Below are 16,910 nucleotides of genomic sequence, written 5' to 3' on the forward strand. Positions count from 1 at the left end.
CGTCCATCGTGAACTCTTTTTCTTGTCCTTCTCCTCATCCCACTTGCATCCAACTTGCAAGGATCCTTAATCCTCTTCGACAAGCAGATTTCCCTTCTTGTCAAGATGCCTTCTCTCGGAAGAGCTCTGCTGCTCGCCGCGGCCATGCCGCTGGCCAACTTCGTCGGAGCCCAGAGGCTCGTCGTCGATGGTGAGACCATTGGTAAGCTGCCTCCTCCCCCAGAGTCACCCTCTGCCGATCTCATCAACATCCATACTGACCACGTTTCCCAGATGCCAACGAGGCCACTGTTGCCCCCGCCGCCGAGGAGTTCCCCGAGGCAGACATCCCCGAGGAGACCATCCAGTTGACTGATGCCGTGCTGGCCAACCTCACCCAGCTCGAGCTCAGCAACATTTCGCTCTTTACCTTCGCTGACGCGACAAATATCGAGAAGCGCACTGAGCCCAACAACAAGTGCAAGCTCTTCCCCGGCGACTTCTTCTACCCTTCCGAGCCCGTGTGGAAGGTCTTCAACCTCTTGACTGGCAACTCCCTCATCAAGACGGTTCCCCTCGGAGCTGCTTGCTACGCTGGTGAGCACTACGATGCCGAGAAGTGCCAGTACCTCCTCGACAACTGGACCAACTCCGACACTCAGTAAGTTACCTTGCCTTGACTGATACCAGCACCTCAGACTAACATCCCAAAGCGATGAGGATCCTACTTCAGTCATGTCCCCTCTCTACCAGGGCTCTACTTGCCAGCCCCAGAACGCCGCCAACAACCGTACTTGCGAGATTGGTGGCTTCCCCCTCTACTCCGTCAAGGCTACCAACGTGGCCCAGATCCAGCTTGCCGTCAACTTTGCTCGCACCCTTAACCTGCGTCTCGTTGTCCGCAACACTGGTCACGATTTCTTGGGCAAGAACACCGGTGCCGGTTCTCTGTCCATCTGGACCCACAACCTTAAGGGTCTCAAGTTCATCAAGAACTACAAGTCTGCTGGTGGCTACGAGGGTCCTGCCTTCAAGCTCGGTGCCGGTGTCCAGGTCTCTGAGCTGTACGAGGCTGCCAACAAGGAGGGCTACACCGCCGTTGGCGGCGAGTGCCGCAGTGTCGGTGTCACCGGTGGCTACATTGCCGGTGGTGGTCACTCCCCCATGAGCCCCGTCGCCGGTCTTGGTTCCGACCAGGTCCTCAGCGTCGACATTGTCACCCCCGACGGTCGCCACATCACTGCTGATGACAAGACCAACAGCGAGCTCTTCTGGGCTGTTCGCGGTGGCGGTGGTGCCACCTGGGGTGTCGTCACCTCCATGACCGTCCGGGTCTACCCCAAGACCCAGTTTGCCGGTCTTACCTGGAGCCTCAACACTGCCGAGAAGAACATCTCTTCCACCGTCTTCTGGGCCGCCATGGAGGCTTACTGGCGCCGCTTCCCCGACTTCTCTGCCAAGAAGACCTACGGATACTCGACTCTCTTCCCCGCCGGTAACGGTGCCTACCTCTGGAGCATGCGCCCCTGGTTGGTCCCCGGCATGAACCTGGCCGACTTCAAGGCCATGGTCGAGCCTCTCTTCACCGAGTGGGCTGCCCTCGGCTTCAGCGTCGAGCCCGAGTACTTTGAGCACGACAACTTTTACGCCACCTGGAAGAACCACTTCCCCATGGAGAGCGTCGGTACCGACACCGTCCGTACCGCTAACCGTCTCATTCCCAAGGCCAACTGGGAGGACCCCGCCCTCCTTAACGAGACTATCGCTACCCTCAAGGGAATTATCACCGAGGGCTCCGCGCTGATCCAGTACAACATCAACGCCGCTGCTCCCTCCGACGTCACCGCCAGCTCTGCCAACCCGGCCTGGCGTGAGGCTCTCATGTTCGCCATCATTGGTGGTGGCTGGAGCGCTACCGCTACCCAGGAGGAGATCAAGACCGCCAACGTCCGCATCACCCAGGACTGGATGGGCCGTCTTCGCAAGATCACCCCCGGCGGTGGTGGCTACGGCAACGAGGGCGACGTCATGGAGCCCGACTTCGGCCAGGCCTTCTTCGGCTCCAACTACGCCAAGCTGTACGCTCTCAAGAAGAAGATTGACCCCTGGGGTGTTTTCTACGCCCCCACCGCCGTCGGCAGTGAGGACTGGTACATTGCCCGCCAGGAGGATTGGCTCACCAAGCAGACCGATCGCCTGTGCAAGAAGTAAATACAGCTTAATCTTAGTTGATGATGACGGACGTAGCAAGCACGGAGTTAAGGGGCCGGCTTTAGTGTATATACCTAAGTAGACTCATGTATAATCGCCTTCTCTTCACATGTCTATATCGCTCGCACGTCTATATTGGATAAGGGCATGTGTCCTGGCATGGACTGCTCATAGAAACGTTTGTTATCTGACCTGTATTCATTGGCATCTGAAGTCAGTACCTGTGAAAAGAGTTTCAAAGCCGATGCTAGTTGGTGTGACGTCTTGAATTATCCAGTGATGACCATTGCCCTCAAGCGTTGACGCTGGGCCAAAGATTCATGTCATGGCTTCGGGTGGGGTGAAATGACAGTCGTCGAAGGCCTGAGAGGTGCCATGAACCTCCCTCGCTGTGAATCCTTGACCATAAGAAGTCCTCGTTTGGTCAGACACCCGATTCAGACTATCAGAGCGCTATGAATATCCGGTGCCATTGCACGGCTTCATCGGTTCGTGTCCGGATCCGTTCCGGACCTCAAACTCCAATGATCTTCGTCTCCTCCGACATCCGCAGCCCCGTAAACAAGGCTTAGTCGGTCTCGACTGTACATATCTAAGTATTAATAGGATAATTGATGTGCTCAATGGAGCTGAACGGACCTTAACCTGGCCTCTTGGCTACCTGTATGCAACAGGCGAGAGCGGCACGGTGAAAAGGCGATCAAAAGAGGAAGCTCGGAAAGATTTAGTAAGAGGCCAAATTTAGACTTCAATTGAGTTTCCGCGGTGACAGGATTATCATGGTTGCAGCGCTCGACAGTGCTTTTGATCATTGGAACGCATGATTGAAAATTACACCATCAATTGCCGTTTCCCTTCTTGTCTGTCCCTCGACTGACCGTCGCCATCCCCAATTGCACGCACGAGACTCAATACGAGAGTTGATGCGGTTCTCATGCGCGTTGACTCGGGCGACGTTGCTCATTTCGGCAGTTCACTGGAGATCCTTGCTGTCCTGGGGATCCGAACGTTGCCCTGGCGGTGGAGTGGTCGACCTTTCTCGCGATTTAAGCTTGTCCGCCAAGCTTCCAAGGCCTCGTGTTCACGATGGACTCCTCCAGTGTTGGACGTCTTGCCTTGGCTCGTTGCCGTCATTTCCCTCTTTTCTGGGAATATTCTATGTATAAGTAGATGAGGTAGGTAGCGATGACGGGTTTGGGGAATCGTGGAGATCTTCTTAGGGTGTCGCTCCTCTGCACGAACCGCACACCCAATTTCCACCGACTTTCGATACGATGATGTCGCGTGCCGCCGCAGCGCTGCTGCTTTCCTTTGGAATATCGTCGGTTTTCGGGTCGCTCCGATGCTTCAATGATGACTTGGCCGCTATTGAGACGCCGACCATCGCGCTTCCGGCCTACGTCAAGCGTCAAGAGTCCAAGCCGGTCGACGTGTACTTTCACGTCACCAGCACCGTGGCCAACAAGGATAGAATCACCGACGCAGTCGTCGATGCCCAGGTAAGACCTACTCACGCTCTCACCAAAAGCCAGTACTGACCGAATCCCACAAGTTTGAGGTCCTGCACTCAACCTATCTCAAGCACGGCTTCGAGCTGAACCTCGTCAACGTTTCGCGTATCGTAGATGACGTCCTCGGCAAGGGCTTCTACGAGGAATCCGGCATCGGCATCCCCGACTTTGAAGGCTACGTCGCCTGGCGCACCGCCACACGCCGCGGGGGTTACGATGCGCTCAACGTCTACTTCTTCTCGGATCTGGGTGTCAGCCTTGGCGGGCAGTGCGCGCTCGCGGGTGTCGTGCAGGAGGGCAGCCAACAATTCTATACCGATGGATGCTGGGTCAACGGCGACTCCATGCCTGGCATGACGCCCCGCAGCGGCAACGACACGACACCGCGGAAGGGGCATGTTGCTATCCATGAGGTCGGGCACTGGTTTGGGCTGCTCCATACGTTCCATGGGCGTTTCTGTGAAGGGATCAATGATCAGGTTGCCGATACGCCTGCGCAAGCTGGTGGGAGCTCGGGGTGCCCTGTTGGAAGGGACTCTTGCCCCGATTCGCCTGGTTTGGATCCCATTCACAACTTCATGGATTACTCGGATGACACTTGGTGAGTGAATATGCAGTGATCGAAGCTCTCCCATTGGTGTTGAAGATACTGACTGTTAATCTAGCACGACTGAGTTCACTCCTGGACAGGAAGAGCGTATGCACCAGCAGTTCGATGTGTATAGAAGATGGCAGGGTTAAATTTTGGTGGTATGATGGCGGGATGCTGCTATTTTTCTACCAGTGTTCGGGTTTCTCCATCACTAGCTTCATGCTCCGACCCGAGAATAATGAAGCCATGAGTATTAATGCGTTAAGCAACTCAAGTGACCGGGTTCGATGCTTGGACTGTACAACTCTACCTATCTCTCAAAGTCTGCAACGCCGTCTTCAGGGCCATCATTAAATGTCCCAGTGTAACTAAAGTGCTATATTGCCGCGAGCAAAGATTACAGAACGTTTTGAGAGAATATCTTCATCGAACTTCGGTAAGAAAATGCATTGCCAAGGATCTTCTCCGCGACTCTAGGCAGAGAAAGGAGGACGGGATCGGGCTTATTCGGGCCCGAAAGCATCGTGGGCCTCGCCGGGTCGGCGTGACCACCATTCTGACGGACGCCCAAGGCAGCTCAGGCGTGAAGAGAATCCTTCCAGGTTCTGAGGCTGGCAAGTGTAATAAGTAATACGAAACTTATGCGCAGTGCTTGTAGACTTGCAGGTTTATAAGTACTAAGGATGCGCCCGCAACCTTCGGTTCTGCCGTGTTGCGACACAACGATAGCAGCAGCCAGGGGGCGAGAGATGCTTCTGGGTTGCAATATGAGGGCTGCTCTCGTAACTTCAGCAGGTCAGAATGCCGGCTTGCGGCGTGCGTCACACCGAAGACTCTTGGCCGTGTACACAAAGTGAGTATGCAGCGAGAGTCCGATGCGCCACTTCTAGCCTTACGTCGCCCTATGTGGCGCCTGCAACAGAAATCATTGGCTGTGTAGTTCGAGGCATCCGATTGCCTTTCCAAAGATCCTTTCGTTTCTGCCTTGGGATTATGGAATATTTCACGACTGACATTTGAGTCATTCACCTTGCATGCGAGGTATTTCAATGCGGGCTGGATGGTTTTCGGCTCTGCATTTCCCGGGACGACTCTCCCTCTTAGGGCGTTCAGGCAGAGTCGAAGGCATACTTTTCCAGAGTCGCACGATTAAAGAGGTCTATGATGTTTCTGATCGATATACTCAGCGTAAATCCTTCCTGGAAATGGATTCTTGATTCTTTTGCTCGTAGTGACAGGGTCACCAAGCCAACTTGCGTCTGCCAGTCTCTCCTCCAACGTGAACATGGATCCGCTGTCTATCACAGCTTCGATCATCACCCTGATCGAGGCATCGGGTATCGTGAGTTAATTTGAAAGTCTAAAGTGTAATTTCAAAATGTAGGCTAACGAGGTGTATTTCGAACATCGCAGCTCACAAAGTCCTTGCATGGCTTCATTCATGGTCTGAAGACGGTGGATGCCAGGGTCACTAGGCTCTGTGAGGAGCTCAAGAACCTGACAAATCTGCTGGAAGCAGTGGAAGGAGCCTTGAAAGATTGCCGATCCTACGACCTTGCAAAGGTTGAAGAAGACCTGCTGCAACAAAGCGATATCGCGCTTGCAGACTGCCAGACTACCCTGAATGACTTGAAGATGCTCATCGAGAAGATCAAGAAGGCGGCAGGCTCTCGAGCTCTTGGATGGAAGATCAAAGCCATGTTCGACCTCTCAGTCCATGGCAATGAATTAGTGGCATTCCAAGAGAAGATTCACAAGTCTAATGGGGCTCTGCAGACGATATTTCACACCATCACTGTGTCAGTATTTCAGTCAATCTGTTGATTTATACCCCCCTCCCTTCCCCCAAACCTAGTTAGAGCCGCCTTGTGCTGAAGCCGGTCAGCTAATCCGTCAATTCATAGATCGCTTTCTCTCAAAAGCAAAATGTCCCACACTCTGATCATGGACGAATTATTCAGATTGAGGCAGTCTATCGACCGAGCTCATGAAATATCGGCAAAGCCATCCGAAGTGTTTACGCACAGCTTCAGTCGCCTATCCGACGCAAGACTTTCTAGAAACCTGAAAGCTCTGGCGAAAGCGGCCGATGGCTTTTACTCTACTGCAAGCTCATCTGCCGGCACATCCCGAGGAGACCGTAGCGAAAGAACCTGGAAACCCTCGTCATCCGCCGGTTTCAGTGGGCCAGGTCATCTTTCATCGTTTCAGCGAGAAAGAATAGAGCGATTCATCGTCGACGGTCGAACTCGAAACGGATCCATGACTCCACAGCTGCTTCCGCAAGTAAATACTTCGTTCCACAACCCGTCACCTCCAGAAACTTGTTTTTCACCAGTCAAAAGCAATCCTCCAGCTCCAGATGACGGGGATGAACTAAAAAGTCTGGAAGTTGCTGCTAGTGGAGACGACAAACCAGAAGAAGAAGATGAAGATGATGATGATGACGAAGCTGCGTTCAGTAGGGAATACATCCTCTGCATTCGCCAGATTGCGATTGAGAGCATCAAGGCTCGAGACTTCACCAAAGCTGGTGACCTGTTGGAGAAAGCTCTCGCACGATGCGAGAAAGCTACCGCAGACAAGGAGGAGTACTGCCAGAGTAGCTACATCTCGATGCGCAGCCTCAAGGTTCAGCTTGCCATTTGTTACTTCTTCCAGGGCAACCGGAAGTTGGCTGAACCTGTCGTTATGGACTTGGCCTCTTCCAAGTCCAGCAGGGATAGTGTGGTGTGCAACTTATTGCATGCTCTGGCACTTGCGTACTTGTCTGAGTATTCCTTTGACATAGCTCTTGACACCTGCAAGCAAGCACTCAGGGGACACGCACGATTATCCAAGCTACGCAAGACCGATGTTATCATGCAAGACTTGAATAATAGTTTAGGGTTGTTGGCTACGACGTACGACATGACTAGCGACTACCTCAGCGCAGAAGTCTTTCGACGCAGGCTATCACCGGGATTCAAGTACCGGCATCCGGCCAATGTTGCGGATTTCCTTCAAAATCACTCTGACTTTCTCACTGCGGCCCTGGGCCCGTATACCCTTGATCCAGCCTGTGTGGTTCTACCAGACTCTCCGATAGGACAGCCCAGTGAGCAGGATGCCACCACGAGCTCACCATCTGAACAGGAGGTGTCACAAGTCCGATGGGATGGCTGGGGGACCATCAACCATCTGCCCTCGAATCTACGACTCAACATGGCAAATCACCGTCGGCTCGAAGTTGATACGAGCAAAATAGTAGTCGCACGTTCGAGATCGTGCACCATCGAAGGCCACACAGTCGATGGGAGTTCGCCGACGGAAACAATCCCGACAAGCCCTGCGACAACAGCATCTTCACCCAATACCACACCTGAGAGTTCTCCTGTGTATGGTCGAATCGCTCGTTCATTCAGTGCCATGGGGTTGAACAGGTCAATAGCTAGGCCAGAGCCTGGTCTTGGCACCGTTTCCGAGCTATCACTGCCATGCGATTCTCGCCGACAAAGCACCCGAGATACCAGACTGCCTCTGCGTTTGAACCGAGAGACCTGGAGTGCAATCGAACTGGAACGCCCTGCAATACTACCAGCGGCAAGGCATACAGAAAGGTGGGCATGGATAAGAAATTGGCGGATGCCTCAATCCGACGGTGTGCTCGAGGAGAGACGCCGGCCCACCAAGCTCCAGAGACGATCTGCGACTCGAGTCCCGGGTCGAAGTGTGACTGTTGGCGAGTGGTTCACTCCCGCAAAATGGTTCCGTACTGGTCGAACCGTTTTGAGACAGGCAAGTTCCTATCATCGCGTTGTAGTAGCTGCGGAACCCCGGCGTATGCCTGCCGGACCAGAATTCCCAGAACTCAACGGCAATGCTGTATCGGAGCTGGGAATTACTAGTCCTACTCCGGAGCTCGAACAGCATCAGTCGTCGCCAATCTCAGCTACACCTCAACAGGTACATTTCTACGTACCACACTCTCGAGACAGATCAAACGCAACTGCACTTATGGAAGTCCGTGAGCTGGATGCAACCCCGGCGATCTCATGCGTGTCGAACAATGCTACCCAGATATAGGCACAATACGCCTTGGGAATTTCGAGCTCAAATTCAATATTGGAAGGATAATGAGGTCTCCTTGGAAGTTTCACATAGATCAGTCACCATCCAGACGATGCAGGGCATCAAACCAAAGTAGGGGCTTGACTATGAGCTTAAAGTCATGATTATTTCAATAGTCAAATACATAGCCGGGGGTTTTCTGTAGAGAAACCACCCCGATTTTTTCATAATGCTCAAGTAATGATTTCTCGCATGAGGTGATAGGCACGTACTTCATTCCCAGCGGTGCCGCATCGTGATCTCGAACGACCATGACGGCCCGGAGAACGCCGGGCCCCACCAGGCCGTTGCAGCCCGGTTCGCTGTCTCCACTCTCATCGGAGATGGCCCCACACAGCGGCGGGATGACGTCGCAACCCGCAATCTCGATCTGGGCCAGTCTTTTCCCATTATCTTTATTTTCTTTTCGCCCACTTGGATACCACGTCCCATCCCACCATCTCTCTCCCACTGGGTCTCTCTCCCCACGTGCTCCATCACGAAACCAACCAACTCGAAGAGTGTGAGAAGATGACTCTAGCTCGGCCAGAGAGGCATTTTCCCACCACTCGTTCCCCAAGGCGTAATCTGAAACCCAAAGCCAACAAGAGAGCAGCTCGCTTGCGCTGAGTGGTCAAAGCTAGCCAGGAGGACTCCCCCCCGCGTGGCGCATCTTTCACACCACTCTTGATGTGGCTGCCAACTTCCAGGATTTGGTCATTGCGCTTGATGATGCCGCTGCGCAGGGGTCCTCGACGGGGGTCCTCCCCGGCTGCCTGACAGCACCTCGAAGCACGGCAGCCTATGGCATCGCGCCTCGACGCCTCCATCACGGACCCGTATGACGTATCCATGGGCATCTTCAGCCACACGTACGCACATGCGTAGTAAAGTAGGAGAAGGGATGAGCGAGTGACGACTCTGATGATGAAAGTGTGTGCGAGAGAGCTGCTGGTGGTGCTGGTGCTTGGGCTCGGCTGGGCCTTTTGGATGGACGTATATCAGGCTGATGGTCCACGTCGTGTTTCCCATCCGTTTATGGTGTTCATCTCGTTGATCTTATTGCATACTTGATTGTACTTTCCATCATCATACAAACAGCCAATATTACCACATCTCTTAGTACTCTTTATCAGAATCATTCATAATGGCAGAGTGGGCAAAGCAAACATACAACACCCAGTACGAGAAGTGGGTTCCATGGCTCGAGGACGTCTACCTGAGATGGTTCACCAAGGACAACAAGGCCAGCTACGCGACTAAGGGTAAGCCACCAACGCCTTCACGAACCTCTCCCATCACACTAGTACCTGGGCTAGTGAGTAGCCGTTAAGAATCCGTGCTAACGTGTTCGTGTTCAGATACCCTCGACAAGAGCAAGGTCACTGGCGTCGAGCAAGTCGACACTCTCCAAGACGGCGTGCACAACCTCGCTGCCGGCCAGGTCGGCCAGGGCGGTCTCCTCCAGCCCGTTGGCGATATGGTCTCCAAGGAGGGTGTCAACCGCGCCGAGCGCCAAGGCAAGGATGACGAGGGCGGCTACGTGCCCACCGCTGTCCCCGGCTCGGGTGCGCTGAACCAGGCGGGCAGCGGTGTGGCCGAGGGCAGCAAGACCGTTGCTGGCAAGACCACTGAGGGCGTCAAGGGCGCTGGCGGCTTCGTCGGTGGCCTGTTTGGCGGTGGTGCTGGCAAGACCAAGCCTGAGCAGAAGTAAATACCCCATCAACAACAAATATCGACTCTGCGAGGCCGGAAGAGCTTGCACCTTGTTGGCAGCCTCTCCACTTGCACTTGAACGGGGGAACGCAGCGTTTTGATGCTGTCCTTGGATTACTGGCGTTAGATTGCAACGGAATTTTGTCGATTAGCTCTGACCACAATACCCACATACGGTCTTTGAATTGAAACTCATCATAATTACAATGCCTTGTCTTAATAGCTGTGACATATCAAATTTGCATAGCCCATTTTAAGCAAACATTATTCCCGCTTCTGGATGCGGCATTGACGAAGCAGCTATTGGTTGGCTTACTCTCATAAATAAATTGGTAGAGACTGTTTTTGCTCCTCTGCATGTCTGGTTGGCGGGACTGAATGTTGGTTCATGACCGTTTGCTAGCCTTCCAAGGTTGTAACAAACAGGCTCATATCTCTAGAGTCTTCTCATTTCAAATTTCCACCATCGACCTGATTCCTTCTTCCTTCTCCCTTCACTGAGCCTTCCGTTTCCGATTCACTCCCTCCCAAGATGAGTGAACAGGTCCATCAGCCCGGCCATACTGGCGCTCGCTCAATAGCAAGCCCAATCGCCCTGGCTAGAAAGCTCAAGAGGAGAATATCCTACATTCGATCTGATATCAAAGCCAGAATGTCTTCGAGTGCGGCCGCTCCCAAGCTACATGTATTCACCGGCAGCGATTCCTCAGAGACCCTCGTGGCGCCCGACGAGATATATCGCGCTTCCGTCGAAGACCTATTGGGCGACGTATCTCACCATCACAATCACAACTTACACAGGCAATCCCTTGTTGACCGATCGAGTCTGGGTTTACTGGGCAGGCTTCCAAAAGAGATCCGAGAGATCGTATATCAAGAACTATGGCGTATGTCTGGCTTTGGTCTGCACATCATCTTGACTGAAGCCGGCTTTGGGCATTCCAGGTGCTTACTTGAAAGACTCGAGTCTACCATCGTTGAGGGAGATGACGCCTGGGAATTCACTTGGATGGGCTCTGATTCTGATGCCAGAGGGTCAGTATCGCTTTGGTACAAGCGAGAGATGTCAGCGTGGTGTGATCACTGGAAATGTCAAGAGGCAAGGGATGAAAGAGAGATATGGCGAGATATTGCGCGGCGCCGAATAGGTCACGGAGTCTCGGTCGGCGCTTCTTCGCCGTATCTGCCCATGATGCTGACCTGTAAGACGTTGTAAGTTGGACTTTCCACTTAAGAGTATGAAGAGGGCTTCCAAGACTCCCACACATTATTACAGTCACTTACATAAAAGCATATAGATATGCCGAATGTTCCTCATCAATCTACAGGTCTACCGAATTCACCATCACCGACATCAACCTAGCACGGAACCTCTTCGGTGTCCGATGGAAGACGCCCATCAGTCACCCACTCCGGCGCATCAACTTCTCTTTCAGGCGCCAGGCAGACCAAGGGAGCACGTTCGAGCAGTGGGTAGAATCATGGAGCGCGATCCTGAGGCTCCTCGACACTCCACAGCTGATGACTGTCAATCTCTGGCTGGACAGTGACATCTACTACGAACGATACTGGTTATCCGTGACCGGCAACGTCCTCCGGCGGGTCCCGGAAGCGCTGGCCCACAAAGTCGCCGTCAGCCTTCCGCCGGACGGGCATGGCGACCGCATTGCGGGGGCCGCGTGGCTGACGGGCCTAGACGAGGTGCCGTGGGCGGCCTCTAACACTGGCGTGCGCTCGCTGAGGCGCGAGGGAGGCGAAGTTGTTCATCCTGATGTGAGACGGGCGCGGGTTTGACTTTGCGGGAGAGGACGGACGGGTCTGGAACTTTTGGGTTTCTCCTACCCGACCTTACGTGAGAGGAGGGAAACATGTGAGATTGGCCCGACGGGATGGGTGCCTTTTGAAGTGGTGATGGGACGACGCATGGGATGTGATAGCCTGGGGGGGGGGGGGGGGGGGGGGGGAGGTGGGGCGGGTTTGTGGTGGGCGGGGGGGGGGGGGGGGGGGGGGGGGTGGGTGGGGGGGGTGGGGGGGGGGGGGGGGGGGGGGGGGGGGGGGGGGGGGGGGGGGGGGGGGGGGGGGGGGGGGGGGCTGAGAATCGGTCTAGATTTGTGTAGCCCGGGAGATGGACGGCGGGATAGCCAATGAATTCGTCTCGTGTATCTGGGAGATCTGCTCTGCCGGCATGCGTTGGACGTCGATGATCCCCGTCGTGAAACTGCGAAACGCCTCATGGGCTGAAGTGCTGTGGCCTAAGAGCTTGCGAGAAGCTTGCTAGGGAGTGCCGCGGAGGGGATCCCAGGTATCCATCATCACACCCTATCCGGCGGAAGCGAAGGAACACTTTGTCGCGTTGGCGAAGTGAGCGAAAGGCACGGCGGGAAACTCTAAAGTCGGTCCATCGTCCTGTCAACGCCCAGAGGTTCGATTGACGTGCGCGTAAGCTCTGGATATCATCCGTACTTAGTGAAGTGTAGTCTACATGTAGTGTTGTGTAGTATCTGTAACGAAAGAACCTTTCAGGTACCGCGAATGTAGCCCGGTGCGTCTTCGGCGAATTCGCATAGGCAACTTCGGTATTCATTGTCAATTGGTTGGAGGCCGTAGTCTCGGAGCTTACGCCGCCTCATCTCTCGGTCGAGTAAGAGAGCTTGATGGTGGTGATGTTGCAACGATGCGGGGTACAGGTAGCTTCCGGTCAGCGACAAGATTGCAGAGAAGACTTCGTCGTTGCCAGCCTGTCAGGATCTTGGCGTGAGCTTGTCAACACGTTATGGGACGGTGTTTCTCGTTCGTTTGCATAGCTGATCCGTCACTGCCTCGTTTCGACACGGCAACGGAAGCGGACGGAATGTTGTAGTTCAGTATCCGTACAACAGTATCCGTACGCGGAGTTCACATTATCACCGGATAGCGCGGATCATAATCGTTGTCTATCAAACTCAATGCTGAAAGTAATTGGCCAGGGGTTCGGGGAGCATTTCCTCCGAAAGCGATAGAAAAAAGCTTGGGATATTGAAAACATCGTGAGGGTCCGAACATCATTGATTGAAGATGATCCACCGGACAAAGTGGGATGGGGAGGGGTCCCGGCCGGTGCAATTCATATCCTGCCCCAAGTCTCCGGAGCTCGCGACATGTGTTCGACGCCCACCGAGAGACTGGGTGCCCGGCCGATATGGGCCGCCATGATACGACTGTTTGATGAGAGTTGATAATCACGATGAGTTAGCCTGTCAGCTGCATTCATCGAACCATTTCTTCGCACTTCCCGGTTCTTCCCCGTTCCAAGAACCTGCATTAACGCGTTCGGTTCTTCGGAAGGGGGACCGTTTTGGAGACATCTGAGGATCTCGGATAGAATGCCAAAGACTCTCTCACAAGCTCGCAATTGCCTCTCTTCTACTCCGTACAGGGGAGAGAGAGCTTTCGGTTCACGGCCGAGAGTGGGAAAACGGGGTTCCATGCGATAGACAAGACAGCACCAGCGCAGGCGGGACACCCCGGGGGCTAGTTTCGCGAAAACTTCCATCAGGGACGGCCGAAGTGGGCACGACAGGCTCGACAAGATCGGAATCCAGATGGCTGATCGGCGTTCTGACAGCAACTTTCCTGGTCTGGCAGACGCAAAAGCGACAGGAGGCTCTGCTTGGGTCTTCTTCTAGCGCCTATATCGCTCTCATACCCGGAGCCGGGGGCGTTGCTTAGAAGCTGCATTTCGAGCTAGTATAGTATAGAAACCCCTCGAAAGTGGGAATTCTGCCTTGGGTCAGAGCTTCTATGCATATCTGCCGACTTTTCTAGAGAGCCATGGAAATCAGGTTTTCAATGATCCGGACGACAGAGGAAAGAACCGGCCTAGCTCAACACGGCGAGGGGTGATGTTTCGGGACGGCGTGAGCCAGAACTAGACATGCAAGCCATTGGAATTTCCCAAGTTGGGCGCAAACACTGTGAGAAACTAGCCAGACCCAAGATTCTGTGCCTTTCTTGGCGAGTGTACAAGGGACTTTGGTGCAGACCCCATCCTTCTGGTGGGGGTCGCAAAAGCGAAGCTATTCACAGTTTTGGAGCATTTCGACAGAATGTAACCTCACCCTGACCACTAGCCTTAGCACCAGCAGCAGCACCTGCCACCTCACCGAACCCATAGCAAACCTGTCCACCAGGGGGTCGATGGTACCTCGCCATTAAGCTACCTGCAATCAGATAGGGCCGCCGAGGATCGAGACCGCGCGGAGGCTGGAGGCTTGTCTTGAAAGGTCCCGAAAGCAAGATTCTTGCTGCATGGCCATGACTACGCCGCGGCGACTTCCTGTCATTCTCTCACACATCGTGACTCGAGAGGGATCTCATCTACATCTCGCAACATCGGACCATATTGGCCTTATGCTTCTAACCTTTTTCTTCCTTGCTGGGCTTGCTGCATGTAAGCCTACCCTGTCGGCCGTTGGCTCCCACATGAGCTACGTTGCCCCGCGGCGTGGGCCCTCTGCCCGCCGGAGAGTATGGACGAAAGTTGGATATAGCTGCCGTATCCGGATGTACCGTCCAAAGCGAGGAAAGAAGCGGGCGTGTTCCACGATGCCCCGAAACCGCGTTGCCGGATATGGTACGAAGCAGAGGATGGGGGAGTTGCGCCCGCCACGTTCCCCATTTCAGCCACAGCCGACAGCATGTCGTTGGAGGGGTTAACAATTACACTAAAGATATGCCTCGCGCATGGGCAGCAAGGAGTATAAGCGGCGTGCGTTTGAGTCCCTTGAAGCTCATCCTCCTAGTCGGAGAATAAAGGCAAGCTCTGGGCTGGAACTTGGAAGTTGGAAGGGCTGGACCTCTATAGACCTTTGAGGGACCCTGCGACTCGCGAGAGGCATAGGTATCTGTATAATCAAGTTACACAATCCGGAGGAACCAGGTGCATCGAAGCTACGGATTCTAGGAAAGCTGTGTTAATCCTGACGCTGGTACTGCACGGCCCAACGATGTTTCGCAGGGGTCTCAACGGCGCCAGTCAGCAATGCGTCAAACATGAGTGTTCTGTGCTCGACTCTGCATCAACCATGTTGCCCTCCGAGCGTTTGTCAGTTTCCCGCCCAAGACACAGGTGAGGCTGGCGCAAGAATGTGGCACAGAGGCTATTGCTTACGCCATCACCTGTCATGTGAGAGGAGAGGCACAGAGGGCAAGCGGCATGAAGCAAGATCCGCAGATTCGTGAGCATCCGTAGAGTCAAAGATTCCGCAACCGTGTACCGGCGCCGGTTTGTGCGGGGAGGGGCTGCTGCCGACAATCCACCAGCCTCCCCTCTCCGTCCGTGTAATGGAAAGGATCAGGGGAGCAGCGGAGGAACAGAGTTGTGGCAGGTAGCTTGCTGTCAAAGTCGATGTCTGGATCACTGGTGCGGAGGGCTAGCAAGTTGTGCGAGGCCGGGATCAGGAAAGATATTCGGTCTGGCATATAGCAAAGAGGGAGTGAGAGGTGAGGTCCTGGAGTACTGGGGGTTGGTGTCATCGGAAGGGTATGGTACGACGCCTAATAATCTCTATCTCGGACTAAGCTCACGATGGCTACACTGTATCCGTGACAAACAGTGGCAAGCCGAGTGCGGGGGAGCGATATCCCTGGAGGCTTTGGAGATATCCGTACAAATAACTTGGTATTAGCAAACAAAGATGCGACGGACGAGCCCCTGTCGGTTGGCGCCGAAGGGAACGTTCACTATTCACTGCAACTGGGCTGGTCGGTGCTTCTCGAGATTCGCGCCGTTGTGACGATACTCTGCCCTTACCCTGTTCCTATATCACGAGGCATCTATAGCCTGGTGGGAATTTGACGACAGTCGACACCGCATCATTCATCAAGGTCCACGTTGCGAATCTTGTTCTGCGGCACCCACGCGCACCGCCAGGGCCAGCGAAGCTGGAACCACTCTGCCAAACGCCGACGATAGTGAGGTGCCATTGTAACCCCCTTGACGCTGTCATGACGTCCCGCCTGCTACCTTCTGCTTTTCTGTCAACGATGACACGGGCCAGGTTAACGGCAGCGAGGATGGAGAACAGGATGAACGCACCTCCCGTCGTCGCCTGGCTGTCAGCTCTTGTGTGAGATCAGCCTGCTGTCAACAGTGTCGCATTGTGAGGTAGACGATGAGCAGTCAAGGACCGGGAGGGCACGGCGCGATACGTGCCATCAACGGAGTGGACTTTGACCGCCGCCCTGTCAGTCAACCGGTGCTGCTTTTCCCACCGCTTTTGAGGTCGATGACGGGTGATGTGACGGCCTGTACTGTAGGAGACAGAGCGAGAAGCCCCGGGATCCGCCAAGGTCGCGCCTCCGGAGCTCTTGAGATGATCTGATTTGCGGCATGGCGCTCGCCTTGCATCATGTGAATGCAATGATGAGGTTAATTGTCTCTACGTTGGATCCTCCCAACACCCAAAGCCCTGAATCTAGAGCTTCTTCTCCTACAGAGTCTCAGCTTGACTTGCATAGCTGAGTTGTCTCTGCGCCGGCGATGGAAAATCCCGCTGCTTAGGCCAAAACTTAGCTCAGCTCACCCAGGATGAGGGCTGCTGCTAATCGACGTCGCATTGGGGGCGGCACATTTAGAAGTCTCCCCGCGGTATTTGTTTGCTTGTGCTGGTTCTGCACCGCTCGGCCCTGTGCGAGTCTGGCCAAGATTGAAGACCTAACACCCGGGAGGAGGGGACGACGAGTATCTGTCGACTTAGACTTCAACTCCAAGGCTGCATCCTCTCAATGGGCTGGTCTTGGCACTTTCAAAAGTTCGAATGAACGAACGATAG

The 16,910-nt window shown here is 54.3% G+C and overlaps 6 protein-coding genes across 6 annotated transcripts; 5 read left to right on the forward strand and 1 right to left on the reverse strand.

Annotated features, from left to right (window-relative positions):
• Positions 1-105: 105 nt before the first annotated feature.
• On the forward strand, positions 106-2,190 carry CABS01_06409 (uncharacterized protein; the record flags this gene model as incomplete). The annotated part of the gene is made up of 3 exons (XM_060539775.1): positions 106-202; positions 274-640; positions 693-2,190. The coding sequence occupies 3 exons, from the start codon at positions 106-108 to the stop codon at positions 2,188-2,190; spliced, it is 1,962 nt and encodes a 653-aa protein (XP_060404312.1).
• A 1,277-nt stretch (positions 2,191-3,467) lies between these two features.
• CABS01_06410 (metalloprotease MEP1) lies at positions 3,468-4,442 on the forward strand (the record flags this gene model as incomplete). The annotated part of the gene is made up of 3 exons (XM_060539776.1): positions 3,468-3,689; positions 3,743-4,302; positions 4,367-4,442. The coding sequence occupies 3 exons, from the start codon at positions 3,468-3,470 to the stop codon at positions 4,440-4,442; spliced, it is 858 nt and encodes a 285-aa protein (XP_060404313.1).
• Positions 4,443-5,578: 1,136 nt separating this feature from the next.
• On the forward strand, positions 5,579-8,358 carry CABS01_06411 (uncharacterized protein; the record flags this gene model as incomplete). Its single annotated transcript, XM_060539777.1, has 3 exons — positions 5,579-5,635; positions 5,707-6,092; positions 6,198-8,358. 3 exons carry the CDS (start codon positions 5,579-5,581, stop codon positions 8,356-8,358), a joined length of 2,604 nt encoding a protein of 867 aa, XP_060404314.1.
• Positions 8,359-9,529: 1,171 nt separating this feature from the next.
• On the forward strand, positions 9,530-10,096 carry CABS01_06412 (uncharacterized protein; the record flags this gene model as incomplete). The annotated part of the gene is made up of 2 exons (XM_060539778.1): positions 9,530-9,647; positions 9,744-10,096. 2 exons carry the CDS (start codon positions 9,530-9,532, stop codon positions 10,094-10,096), a joined length of 471 nt encoding a protein of 156 aa, XP_060404315.1.
• Positions 10,097-10,630: 534 nt separating this feature from the next.
• Positions 10,631-11,892, forward strand: CABS01_06413 (uncharacterized protein; the record flags this gene model as incomplete). Its single annotated transcript, XM_060539779.1, has 2 exons — positions 10,631-11,310; positions 11,397-11,892. The coding sequence occupies 2 exons, from the start codon at positions 10,631-10,633 to the stop codon at positions 11,890-11,892; spliced, it is 1,176 nt and encodes a 391-aa protein (XP_060404316.1).
• A 3,158-nt stretch (positions 11,893-15,050) lies between these two features.
• CABS01_06414 (uncharacterized protein) lies at positions 15,051-16,489 on the reverse strand (the record flags this gene model as incomplete). The annotated part of the gene is made up of 4 exons (XM_060539780.1): positions 15,051-15,150; positions 15,347-15,551; positions 16,004-16,198; positions 16,351-16,489. The coding sequence occupies 4 exons, from the start codon at positions 16,487-16,489 to the stop codon at positions 15,051-15,053; spliced, it is 639 nt and encodes a 212-aa protein (XP_060404317.1).
• Between the last annotated feature and the right edge of the window lie 421 nt (positions 16,490-16,910).

This window comes from Colletotrichum abscissum, assembly GCF_030869225.1.
Source record: "Colletotrichum abscissum strain IMI 504890 chromosome Unknown Scaffold_13.1, whole genome shotgun sequence".
NCBI classification, from domain to species: Eukaryota; Fungi; Ascomycota; class Sordariomycetes; order Glomerellales; family Glomerellaceae; genus Colletotrichum; species Colletotrichum abscissum.